The 12,340-nt window shown below is 37.0% G+C and overlaps 1 protein-coding gene across 2 annotated transcripts in view; it reads left to right on the forward strand.

Moving 5' to 3' along the window:
• SGTB (small glutamine rich tetratricopeptide repeat co-chaperone beta) overlaps nt 1–12,340 on the forward strand; it is a 52,845-nt gene that overhangs the window by 19,987 nt on the left and 20,518 nt on the right. For both annotated transcript variants that reach the window (XM_078365451.1, XM_078365452.1), the window contains exon 6: nt 11,438–11,542. In XM_078365451.1, coding sequence (XP_078221577.1) covers nt 11,438–11,542 — 105 coding nt within the window. The remainder of the gene's footprint in view (nt 1–11,437; nt 11,543–12,340) is intronic.

The raw sequence follows: 12,340 nt of genomic DNA on the forward strand, positions 1-12,340 counted from the left end.
TATAGGTTGTACTAATTTACAATCCCACTAGCAGTGTATAAGCATTCTCTTTTCACCATATCCATGCCAACATCTGTTGTTTTTTGACTGTCCAATAATGGCCATTCTTGCAAGAGTAAGGTGGTATCATATTGTGGTTTCAATTTGTATTTCCCTGATAATTAGTGATGTTGAGCATTTTTTCATGTTTGTTGGCCATTTGTATAACTCTTTTTGAGAAATGTCTATTGTCATTTGCCCACTTTTTGATGGAATAATTTGGTTTTTTTCTGATTGATTTGTTTAAGTTTCTTGTAGATTCTGGGTATTAGTCCTTTGTTGGATACATAATTTGCAAATATTTTCTCCCATTGTATGGGTTGTCCATTTACTCTGATTATTATTTCTTTTGCTTTACAGAAGATTTTTAGTTTAATTAGGTCTCATTTATTTATTTTTGTTGACCCCAGACTCTTTGGATTCTAATTTCTGGCTCTGACATTTACTACCTATGTGACGCTGAGCAAATTTCCTAGTGCATCTGTGCCTTGGTCTCCTTATCTCTAAAATATGGGTAATAATAGTATTTACCTCATAGAGTTGTTATAGAGATCAAGCAGTACATGTAAAGTGCTATCAAAATGTCTAGTAAAGAGTGTTGTATACAAGTGATAATTTTTTTTAATGGAGTCTGTTTTTCTGCCTTGATCAAAATATGAAGAGAGATCCAACTTTTTCAGGGCCCAAATATGTTGTCAATTTTATTTATTTACCAGACTAGTAGTAACCTCGTTAAAATAAAAGGAAATAATTTGAGTCCAATAGGACTTTCTGAATTAATTCAGTGTCCTTTTTTTTTACTTCTTTTGTCTCCTAAAAAATTATACAGTGAATACTCATGTACCCACACCTGTATTTTGCCATTAATATTTTAGTTTATTTGCTTTGTCCCATATTTATCTTACTTATCTGTGCCTCCGTCTATTCATTATTCCATTATGTTTTTGTTGCATTTCAAGTCAACTTGCAGCCATCAATATACATCTTCCCTAAATACTTAGCATGCATATCATTAATTAGAGTTTAGTATTTGCTTTCTTGGGGGTAAAATTTGCATGCAAAAATGCATAAACCTTAACTGTACTTTCATGGAGTTTTGACAGATACATACACCCGGGTAACTAAAATTCTATTGAGATATTGAAAATTACCATCACTAGCTGAGTAGCAGGCACCTGTAAGCCCAGCTACCATCAGATGTCCAGGAAGTTCCTTATTCACAGTCTGTTGCCTACAACACTCACCAGAGGTAATCACTGTTTTCATAGATTAGATTCATTTCCTCTAGAGTTTCATATGAAATGAATTATATGTATTTTTTGTGCAAGACTTTTTTTGCTCAGCATAATAATTTTGAGATTCAATCATGTTGTGGCATGTATTAGTTCATTCTTTTTTATTGATTAATACTATTCTATTGTTTGAATATATCAGTTTACTTAGCTATTTTCCTATCTATGGCCACCTGGGCTGCTTCTAGTTAAAACAACTTTTTAAAAATATTGTCCAGACTTTATAGTTGTTATTTGTGGGAGGGTCATATCCTTAAGAAGTTTAGTTTAAAAACCATCAGATGTTTGAGACTTGCTAGAAAAAAAATTAAACTAAAAAAAAAGAAGTTTAATTGGTCACACTAGAAACCTTCATTTTCTTCTTTACTCACACAAAAATTTCTTTATTAGTCATCAATGTAGCTCCCCAAAATAGAAATCCAAATAATTTGTAAAGAATGAATCCTTTTAGCTGTGGTTTGATGGTTAAGTTTTATTCTCTATAATCCGATTAATATATATAATGTTTTAATGTTTTAGCATATGCAGTCTTGAAATAAATACTTGAGTGTCAAGAAATGTTGTAACCAGATATAAATATTATCACAACATTTTTATTTGCAGAGCACAATAAGCCATATACTTTTAAGTATAAATATGGAAAATGTGGGCCTACAAAGTTTATTTTTAATGATGATAGTCTTATGTACACCAATACTGTATTAGAAGAAACTCTTGGCAATTACCTATGCTTTTTCTTTATTTAATTTTTGTAAAACTGAAACCAATAATTATGCTTCTCTTTTGCACTTAAATAGTATCTTTTTTCCTGAAAAGTGCAGTAAAAGAGTATGCTATTTAATATTAAATAATCAGAAAGGTTTATTTTTATATTTAATATAAATACTAAATAAAGCTTTCGGATCACTTTGAGTTTTTTGAAACTCTAGTAGCTATAAATATCTCAATAGCCTGTAATCTTGCCAACTACCTCTGCCATTTTTCTTTGCCAACTAGCTGCCAAGAATTGGAAGCTCAGAATAGGCAATCTAAATCTTCCTTTTAATATTTATTTTTCACAATTTTTTTAGTAATCAAAATATTTTTTATATACTAAACTCACTAGGATGAACTAGTGTTTACTTTTTATAGAAGTGACTTTTTAATTTGTTAGAAAGTGATCATCTGGTGATCACATTTCTTAAGCATGACTCTTTATTTTCCCGTATTTGTCTTCTATTTTGGCCTTTTAGGATCCTACTAATGCTTTAGGTTCCACTTTGATAAAAGGAAAACCTGAATCCTTCCTTGTAAACATATTATGTAGTTTGCTTTTTAATATACTTCTAGCACTTGCCACAATGTGTAACATTTATGTAGGTTTGTCATATGTTTTATCATATGCTTATCACATATTCTGCCTTGTCTTATATGCATATTTCTTTTGTTTATTCAGGTGAAGGACAGAAATTGGTGCTTGTATCTGTTTGTATCCCCTGTAACACCTTATACTGTGCCTTATAAGAGTTCAACCCATTTTTGTAGAATGACTTGAAGTATATAAAAGATACTGAAGCAACCAGCCATTTTCACATGAACACTTGTACACCTAAAACAAAAATGATTGAGTATAGGTCTAAACACCACCAATTTCTCCATAATAAGAAATGAACAACACTTTTGGATGTCATCTGTCCCTATACAAACACGATGTTCTTATTTCTTTTGTACTTCAGTGCTGAGTACTTACCCATAGTAAGCTCATGCTTCAGGGGTAGATGGATGGTTGGGAGAGAGACAGAGCATGATGGAGGGAATTTGGAAGGCCTCTTAGGTGTTGGAGAACTGGAGTCGTATTTGAAGGACTGGTAGAACTTGGATAGGCAGAGGAGAGGGGAAGACATTTCAGATTGGAGAGCATAGTATAAAAGGCAAAATCAAGAAGGCCATTATAATAAGAAATGCTAGTGACAGCATGTAGCCATGTAAGCTCTGAGAAAGATGGGAACAGAGGCCTCACTATTTTGCATTTTGTTTCTTCCTCCTCTGTGGGCAGCGTGTCATCAGTCAGTTTACTGGATTTGAGCTTGTTGAATCCCAGTTCTGCACTTACTAGCTAAGTGACCTTGGGCATGCACTGCATGTTTTTGAGCCTGTTTCCCCATTTGTAAAATAAAGATATTATCCACTTCAAGGGGTAGTTGTGAGGAGTGATAATATATACAAAGTCCTCGACTTGCAACATTTGTTTCTTTCAAAAACAAGGTAAGGCTTCTTTAGTTGTAGGAATAGATTTTTGCCATAATTTATTTATGCATGATGTGAGAAATGTGAGGTAGCTTGATTTTTTTCTGTGTTTCTATAAAAATAGAACATAAATCATATACTTTTGTTTCTAATAAGGCAAAGAAAGCAAGGATGTCTGGAAACATGTGACTCTGACCGTACTGTTCCACTGAAATTTCATTAGTTATGCCCTGATAACCAGACAACAGAAGGAGAGGGAGCACAGGCCACATTGTTATTCAGTTCAGACGTTGGCATGTTTGGCTTCGTCTTCGAGAAGATTCAAATATAGCCTGTCTTCTCTTTCCTTTCCTGGCCTCTGAGGCTCAGACGCCTCTCCTGTTCCTTTTGTAAGCTGCACAAATCTGCTTTCACCCAAACTTGCAGTTTGTGATCTAAAGCTGTTAAGATTGAAACACAGTCCCCCTCCTTCCTTACACCCACTCTTCTCTCTGAGTCTGATACTCCCTGCTTATTCCTTATCTTATTGTCAGTATCTGAAGCCAGATTTCAGGGTGTCTTTGTTTCCCTTTTCCATGCACCTCCCAAATAGCTAATTTATTTCCTACTCCCTTGGTCCAGTTCTTAACTTTGGTTGAACTACTGCAATAGGGACATCAAAATAGCTTTCCATTTTTACTTGCACTCCCCACTCCTGTCTTCTGCCAAAAGGTTTTTTCTAAGATGTGAAATTGATCATCTAATGCTTGCTTTCTGTTCAGTAGTTCCAAAATACCTACAGGATCCAATTTAAGCTCCTCACCATGACGCATAAGACCTTTTCTAATCTAGGCTCTTTCTTTTCTCTTAACTTTATTATCTTCACTTTTCCTCCTACCTTATTCCTCTTCTCTCTACTACCTGTGCACATGTAATATGAAACTTACTACGTTCTTAAAAATACCATGTTGGGACATCTCTCCATGCTTTGTATGTGCTTCTCCCATGCCTAGAATATTTCCTACCTTATCTAATTGGTCAACTGCTAGTCATCCTTTAAAACCCTGTTAGGCTTTGGGAGGCTGAGGCGAGTGTACGACCTGAGGTCGGGAGTTAGAGACTAGCCTGGGCAACATGGTGAAACCCTGTCTCCATTAAAAATACAAAAAATTAGCCAGGTGTGGTGGTGTGCGCCTGTATTCCCAGCTACTCAGGAGGCTGAGCAGTAGAATCGCTTGAACCCAGGAAGCGGAGGTTGCAGTAAGATGTAGGTCGCATCACTACACTCCAGCCTGAGTAACGAGCAAAACTCCTTATCAAAAAACAAAAGACAAAAAACTCTGTTAAGTGTTGCTTCTTTTGGGAAGACTTTCTAAATATATTTTCTTTCTTTTTCTTTCTTTGAGATGGAATCTCGCTCTGTCACCCAGGCTGGAGTGCAGTGGTGCAATCTCGGCTTACTGCAACTTGCACCTCCCAAGTTCAAGCAGTTCTCCTGCCGCAGCCTCCTGAGTAGCTGGGACTACAGGTGCCCACCACCACACCTTGCTAATTTTTTTGTATTTTTAGTACAGATGGGGTTTCACTATGTTGGCCGGGCTGCTCTCAAACTCCTGACCTCCAGTGATCCACCCGCCTCAGCTTCCCAAAGTGCTGGATTGCAGGCGTGAGCCACCGCACCTGGCCTTCTTAATACCTTTTCCTCCAATCTCCTGACCATAACCCTATGTCCTTCCCCTCTGTGTTCTATAGAGTGGTGCTGTCCAATATGGTAGCTCCCAGCCACATGTGGCAATTTAAATATAAATTAATTAAAGTGTAAAACAATTAAAAATTTATTTCCTCAAGTGCTCATTAGTCGCATGTGGCTAGGTGCTACTGTATTGGATAGTTACAGATAGAGAACTTTTCTGTTACGGAAAGTTCTGTTGACAGCTTGGCATAGGGTTAGCCACACCTTTCTCTATGTTGCCTCTTCCTTTTATACTTCCATTTTTGCATTTATTATGCTATTTGTTTATTTGCATATCTGTTTCCCTATTAGACTATGAAAGGTTGAAGGGCAGGGAGATATTCTCTTCATCTCTGTATAGTGGTTTCAAGTTTAGTGTCTAGCATATATATATATATTTTTGAGACAATCTTGCCATCTTTCTCTGTCGCCCAGGCTGAAGTGCAATGGCATGATCTCGGCTCACTGCAACCTCCACCTCCTGGGTTCAAGTGATTCTCCCACGTCAACTTCCTGAGTAGCTGGGATTACAGGTGCCTGCCACCAAACCCAGCTAATTTTTTGTATTTTAGTAGAGATGGTGTTTCACCATGTCAGTCAGGCTGGTCTTGAACTCCTGACCTTGTGTTCTGCCCACCTCTGCCTCCCAAAGTGCTGGGATTACAGGCGTGAGCCACTGCACCCAGCACAGTTAAACTTCTTCAAACAAGTCATGTTGTTATACTTCTCTACTCAAAACCTTTCAATTGTTCCCCATTTAATTCAGAGTAAAGTCTAGCATATTATAGGTATTCCATAAAAGTCAGCTGAATTGGTTCAGTTAATTTTAGAGGGAAATTTGTCTCTACCTGATGACTTTGAATGATGAAACAGTGACATGGCAGAGTGTATGTGTGTCTATTTTTTTAAAAAAACAAATTTAAACTGTTTAAACTTCTTGAGAGAGAATAGTATGATGAACATCTCTCTCTCTATATTTTCGGCATAGAATCAGTGGTAGTTAACATTTTGCAATGTTTGTTTTCTCAGTCTTTCTCTGTTTGTCTTTCTTTTCTTTTTCTTTTTCTCTCCTTTTTTTTTTTTTGACAAGGTCTCGCTCTGTTGGTCAGGCTATTGTGCAGTGGCATGATCTAGGCTCACTGCATCTTCCTCCTGGGTTTGAGCGAGTCTTGTGCCTTAGTCTCCCGAGTAGCTGAGACCACAGGACCCAGCTAACTTTTGTATTTTCAGTAGAGATGAGGTTTCACCATGTTGGCCAGGCTTTCTCACACTCCTGGCCTCAAGCGATTCACCCACCTTGGCTTCCCAAAGTGCTGATATTACAGGCATGAGCCCCTGCACTTGGCCTCTCTTTGTCTTTCTATTGGGGTATGTTAGTGTGTGTGTATTTGCCTATAAACAAATATATAGAAATTTCTTGCTGATCCCAAATACTTCAGCTATATTTCCTAAGAATGAGGATATACTTCGTATAACTATCATACCATTTGCATGTAAGAAAATTAGTATTAATACTGAAAGCTTTCCATTTGTCTCCAAAATATCTTTTATAGCTATGTTTTTTATCCAGAATCTAACCAAGTTTCTTGCATGGTATTTTGTTATGCTACTTCAGTCTGTTTTAATCTAAAAAATATCCCTAACTTTTTGATGGACTGTTTTTCATGAGATAGGCATTTTTGAAGAGTTCAGGCCAATAGTCTTATAGAATGAACAGTATTCTGGATTTATGTGGTGCTTCCTCATGATTAAATTTAGGTTAAATTTTGGTATGAGGCCTACATAAATGATTATGTATACCACTTATTGCATTATGTTAGGAGGCACATATTTTCAGACTGCCCTATTACTGGTGATTCTAAGATTGCTATCTTAAGGTGATGACCATCAGATCTATTATTCTTTTGGTAATTAATAAGTAATCTGTAGGGTTTGGTGATGTGAATAAAAAGTTATTCCTTAGCAAACTTTTATGAAATGTTTTATCATCTATCTCATGATCTTTCTCCAAATCATTAATGCCAAGTCATTAATACGTCAATAGTTACAAAATGGTGATTCTTCTAATTTTATCATTTCCTCTACGTATATTTCCTCACATATTTCTGTAAATAAGAGCTTTTATCTTTTCCTTTTTTGGATTTCTCCTTCTTCGTCGCTGCAACTTTTTTGAGTGTCATTTGAGTATTCATTTGGACTCATGAATTTTTAAAAAATTCACAATTCAATATGTGATAATCAGTTACCTTAATAGTTATTTTTGGTTCTTAAATTATCCCACATTTGGCTAATGGAAGCCCTTTTAAACTGGTCTTGTATCCTTTTATGTAACTTCATTTAAAAAGAAAAAATTTCTTGGGCAGATGCGGTGGCTCACTGCCTGTAATCTCAGTACTTTGGGAGGCCAATGTAGGTGGATCACTTGAGGTCAGGAGTTCAAGACCAGCCTGGCCAACCTGGTAAAACCCCCATCTCTACTTATAATATATAAAATGTCTGGGCATGCCTCTGCATTCTGGCCTGGGAGACAGAGGTAGGAGAACTGAAATAACCCAAAAGAAAGGTGATGTCTGTCTCAAAAAAACAAAAATAAAAACAAAAAACCCAACCACTTTCTTGCTTTCTGAGACAGTAAGACATTCCAGATTTCATTTGTACTTTCCCTGTTGTAGCCCTGAGCTCAACTGTTCTTCAAGGAAGCTCTGTACCTTTTAGTGAAGGATGGTATTTAGGAACCAAGATCGGGTTGCAGGACATGATTGTTGCTACTAAGGTCTTAAACTGCTTCTAGGTCCTTTCAGTGGACAGAGCTAGCAGACTGATTTTTTGAAAACTCATCAGTTTCTACAGATACCTTCAATTTACATTCTAGTGTCACAGAATTCTCCCTCATCTTCTCCCATTTTATATTTGTATCTTCCTTCTCCCAGGGTGAAAACCCTCCTTCTACCACCACCAGTAGATTTACTCATTCACTGTATCTTTCAGTATCCTTCAGTTGGTATTATAAACCAATATCACACGACTAACTGGCCTGCTATGTAAACTTCAGGGTTTCTTTGCAGTTTTTCTTTTGTCTTTGAATGCATCTCACTAAGCCTATATACTCAGAATACTATGCTCAAAAGTTATTTGAATTCTTTTGGTATACAGTTAGGATCAGTTGTTTCTGTTTTATTCAGTTTGAAGGTTTGCTTTTTCATCTTTTTGAAGTCTTACTCCCATTTCTATCCCATCTACCCCATTCCCATCCATCCCCTATAGGATGAGAATGAGACTTCTAGTGTAGGTTTGACTTCAGAACCTTGTAAATATTTTACATAAAATTAAATTTAAAAGGATAGTTAGTAAAAATAATGCCTCTCTCTGTCCTTATTAATCTTATTTGCTTTGTGTCTAATATTAATGTTTCCACACCACTTTGCTTTTGTGTTGTTTCCATTCTCCTGTTTGACTTTTTCTGTCCTTTTAACTTCAACCTGTGTATGATTGTGTTTTAAGTGACATCTTTTGTATCTAAGTTGAGAACCTGAGTTTTGTCTGATGAATTTCAATTGTTTTCTGCTACCTTTTTTGGGTGGGGGGCGGACAGGGTATAAACGCTTGCTTTGTCACCCAGGCTGAAGTATAGTGGCACAAACAGTGCTCGCTGCAGCCTTGGCCTCCTGGGCTCAAGTGATCCTCCTGTCTCAGCCTCCCGAGTAGCTGAGACTACAGGTGTACACCACCACACCTGGATAATTTTTAAATTTTTTGTAGAGACAGGGTCTTACTGTGTTGCCTAGGCTGGTCTCAAACTCCTGGACTCAAGTGATCCTCGTGGCCTTGGTCCTCCCAAAGTGTTGGGACTATAGGCATGAGCCACTGCACCCAGCTCTTTTTAGCCATATATTAACCACAAAGTAAAGCCATGTATTAACCACTTAAAAGCATCCTTTTTCGTGGCTGTTTCTTCCCTCCCCTTCTTCCCCCTTCTATTGGATTGATTTTTTTTTCTTTCTAATTATTTGGAAGTAAAGCATCCTATGTCTTTTCTTTTAATGGTTATCCTTGTCCTGCTGTTACATTGTGTTGAGTGTTAAGTCAGAGGAACCCATACCACTTTTTCACATGAACTACCACAACACGTTTGTTGAATGCTATACTTTCAAATTTTATTTTGTTTTACTGAAGCAAAGGACTGTGTGTTTATTTTTAAATAAATTTAACATTTTTATAATTAGTCTGAGAAGTAAGGGACTTTGCTGTATGAAGAAAGATTAACCAAAAACTAGACCTAAAACCACCTTTTTCCTATAGTCTTCCAGACTTCTCCTCCCCCTCTCTGCCTTCACTAGAATCTAAGTGCTGTTAAGGACAGAAATATTATTTTGCTTATTGTTGTATCTGTTTTTCTTAGAAAAGTATACATTCACCTGCCCTCAATAGATATATTAGTTGAATGAATCAAGTAGAAATATTTAGAGAAAAACAAATGGAGTGGTGTAGGATGGAGGGCAGGAGACCTTATGGAAACTTTGAGTTGAAGGATTTGCATGTCAAATAATAATTATGCTTGTTTTGTATTGTTGTTAATCTACTTCGTGGAAGCCAGGCTATGATGGGAATTTCTTAGCATCTTCCTGTTGATCAGAACTAAAGTGCTCTTTCTTCTCCTTTTTCTTCCTACTAAATGTGCTTAATTTTTAGTAGGTTTATATTTCCAGGTTCAACTTCCAGAAGTGGCAGTATTTCTTTTAGCTTATTCTATCCAGGATTGGTTTTATGTAACACATTCTGTTCATGAATACCTAGCAAATAATGGATCTATTACTATGTACCTTCAGTATTTGTACAGTACATTAATAAGCTGGATGTGATACAGAAGTAATATCAGATAACCCTAATCTGTAGTTCGATTGACAGGATGAGATTAGAACATACTTAAAGAATACTGAGGATCAGCAAAGACCCTCACTGATACTTGGAGATAGGCGGTGTTTTAATCAGTTTTATTGTTTTCATGTGTGCTTATTAGATTCCAGCTAGGTCCTTGAAAGATGTGACTTTTGACTAATTTCAAGGAAGAGAGGTGGTTTACTGAGTATTGTTTTTAAGGACAATTAAAACAACAAATATGGGTAAAGAGAGAAGAATAGAGGTAGCAAAAACAAGAGTACTGCTTCTCAGATTGCAGTGGGAGAGGAACATGAGGTCAGAGACCTTCTATTAGCATGAGACTTTTGTGTATAGACATAAGAACATGAAAGAGCCTAAGTTCATTTCTGGGCTTGCAAGCAAAATTTTTAGAAAGTGCTTCTTTACCTTTCTTAATAGAAAGGATACCAGGACTTGGAGTTACAGTGGTGGAGGCAGAGGTTCTGTGCAGCATAGCATTCTCCTTCGTAGTTGTGAGAAATTGAAGTGGTCACCACACCCTGACCCTCGTTGGTCCAAAAAACTTCTGTTTCTGGGTTGTTGGTGCTCACTTTGACTTCTACGCATCCATCTTAGAGCTTCTCTTCTCCTTTCCTGTTTCTCCTGTGACCTATTTCTTTCTATTTGGAAACACTATTGAGGAAAGATCACAATTGCAGGGATTTTGATCTAGGCAAGTGTTCTTTTTCCAAAGTTGGCTCTTCAACCTTTTGATGAGGGACAAGATTGTGAGAACGTCTGGGAAACTGAAAGAAATAAAATCTAGTCAGCCTTAGAAATGAACAAATGAGAGAAAGTGACAGGGGACTGGGATATCACTTTTACTTGCACTTTAACCTGACCATTAAAGTGATCAGTTAATAGCACAACACTCTGTGTAGCCATTCACAGCAATCACTCACTCTTTGTGCCTCCATAGTAGCCCAGATGTCCTAGCTTTTTCACTTTTCTGTTTGGGCAAATTAGGAAGGGTGTAAATAGGTAGACCAGTTGTATGACTTGCATATTTGTCCTTTCTATAGTTAAGCAAACAGTGAAAGGCAGCCGGCATACCTTTTTTCTGAACAGAAGTTTCTGGGCTTTTTTTTTTTTTCCATTTTATTACATAATTATCTTAGACAGTTTGACTTAGAAATTTAGTGGGAATGATCCACAAATTGGAACAAGACAAATTTAGTAGTATTAGTACCTGAAAATCTAAATTAGTTCCTTGACAACTGCCTTTAATAAAATTCTCTTTTCTTTCTCTTAGGGCTGCTGCTCAGAGCAAGTTAGGTCATTATACAGATGCAATAAAGGATTGTGAAAAAGCAATAGCAATTGATTCAAAGTACAGCAAGGCCTATGGGAGAATGGGGTAAGTTCTGGGAGAATGTTCAAAGTAGTACTGTGTGATATCAGGTATGCTGTTCTTAATGGCTTGGTTTTGAATTTCCTGCTTAATATTGTACCCTCTGAAGTACAATATTAGTAATATTGTAGTAATAAGAAGATAAATAAAACATAAGGGAGGAAATGACTGCAATTGGTGACTTGGGAGTGAGATGATTGATGACTGATTTGATTGTTGGAGAAAATTATATAACCATATTTAGTTGACTAATTTCATGTCCATGACCTCAAATCTCAGATAAGCACTCAATATTGGCAGACAATTCTATCATATTTCCTTCTATAGTCACCTTTCCACTCTGACTATTTCATACTTCCTCCTCTCCCTTCAGATTTCCACTATCCCCTCTAGGGTGACTCTCAACAGATGGTATTGCCTTACTTACACTTACTTGATAAGATAGATGCTTTTTGAAGAAAAACAGCTCATCTTCCTCCTTGCAAATCCATCAGTCTACCTATACTTGTATATACACAGAATGCCTTTTTTTCCTGTTAAAATGGAATCATTCTGGCTGGGCATGGTGGCTCATGCCTGTAATCCCAGCACTTTGGGAGGCCAAGGCATGCAGTTTACTTGAGGTTAGGAGTTCAAGACCAGCCTGGCCAATATGGTGAAACCCCATTTCTACTAAAAATACAAAAATTAGCCAGACATGGTGGCACATACCTGTAGTCCCAGCTACTCAGGAGGCTGAGGCAGGAGGATCGCTTGAACCTGGGAGGTGGAGGTTGCAGTGAGCTGAGATAGAGCCAGCTGCAC

The sequence above is a fragment of the Callithrix jacchus genome, chromosome 2 (genome assembly GCF_049354715.1).
Source record: "Callithrix jacchus isolate 240 chromosome 2, calJac240_pri, whole genome shotgun sequence".
NCBI lineage: Eukaryota > Metazoa > Chordata > Mammalia > Primates > Cebidae > Callithrix > Callithrix jacchus.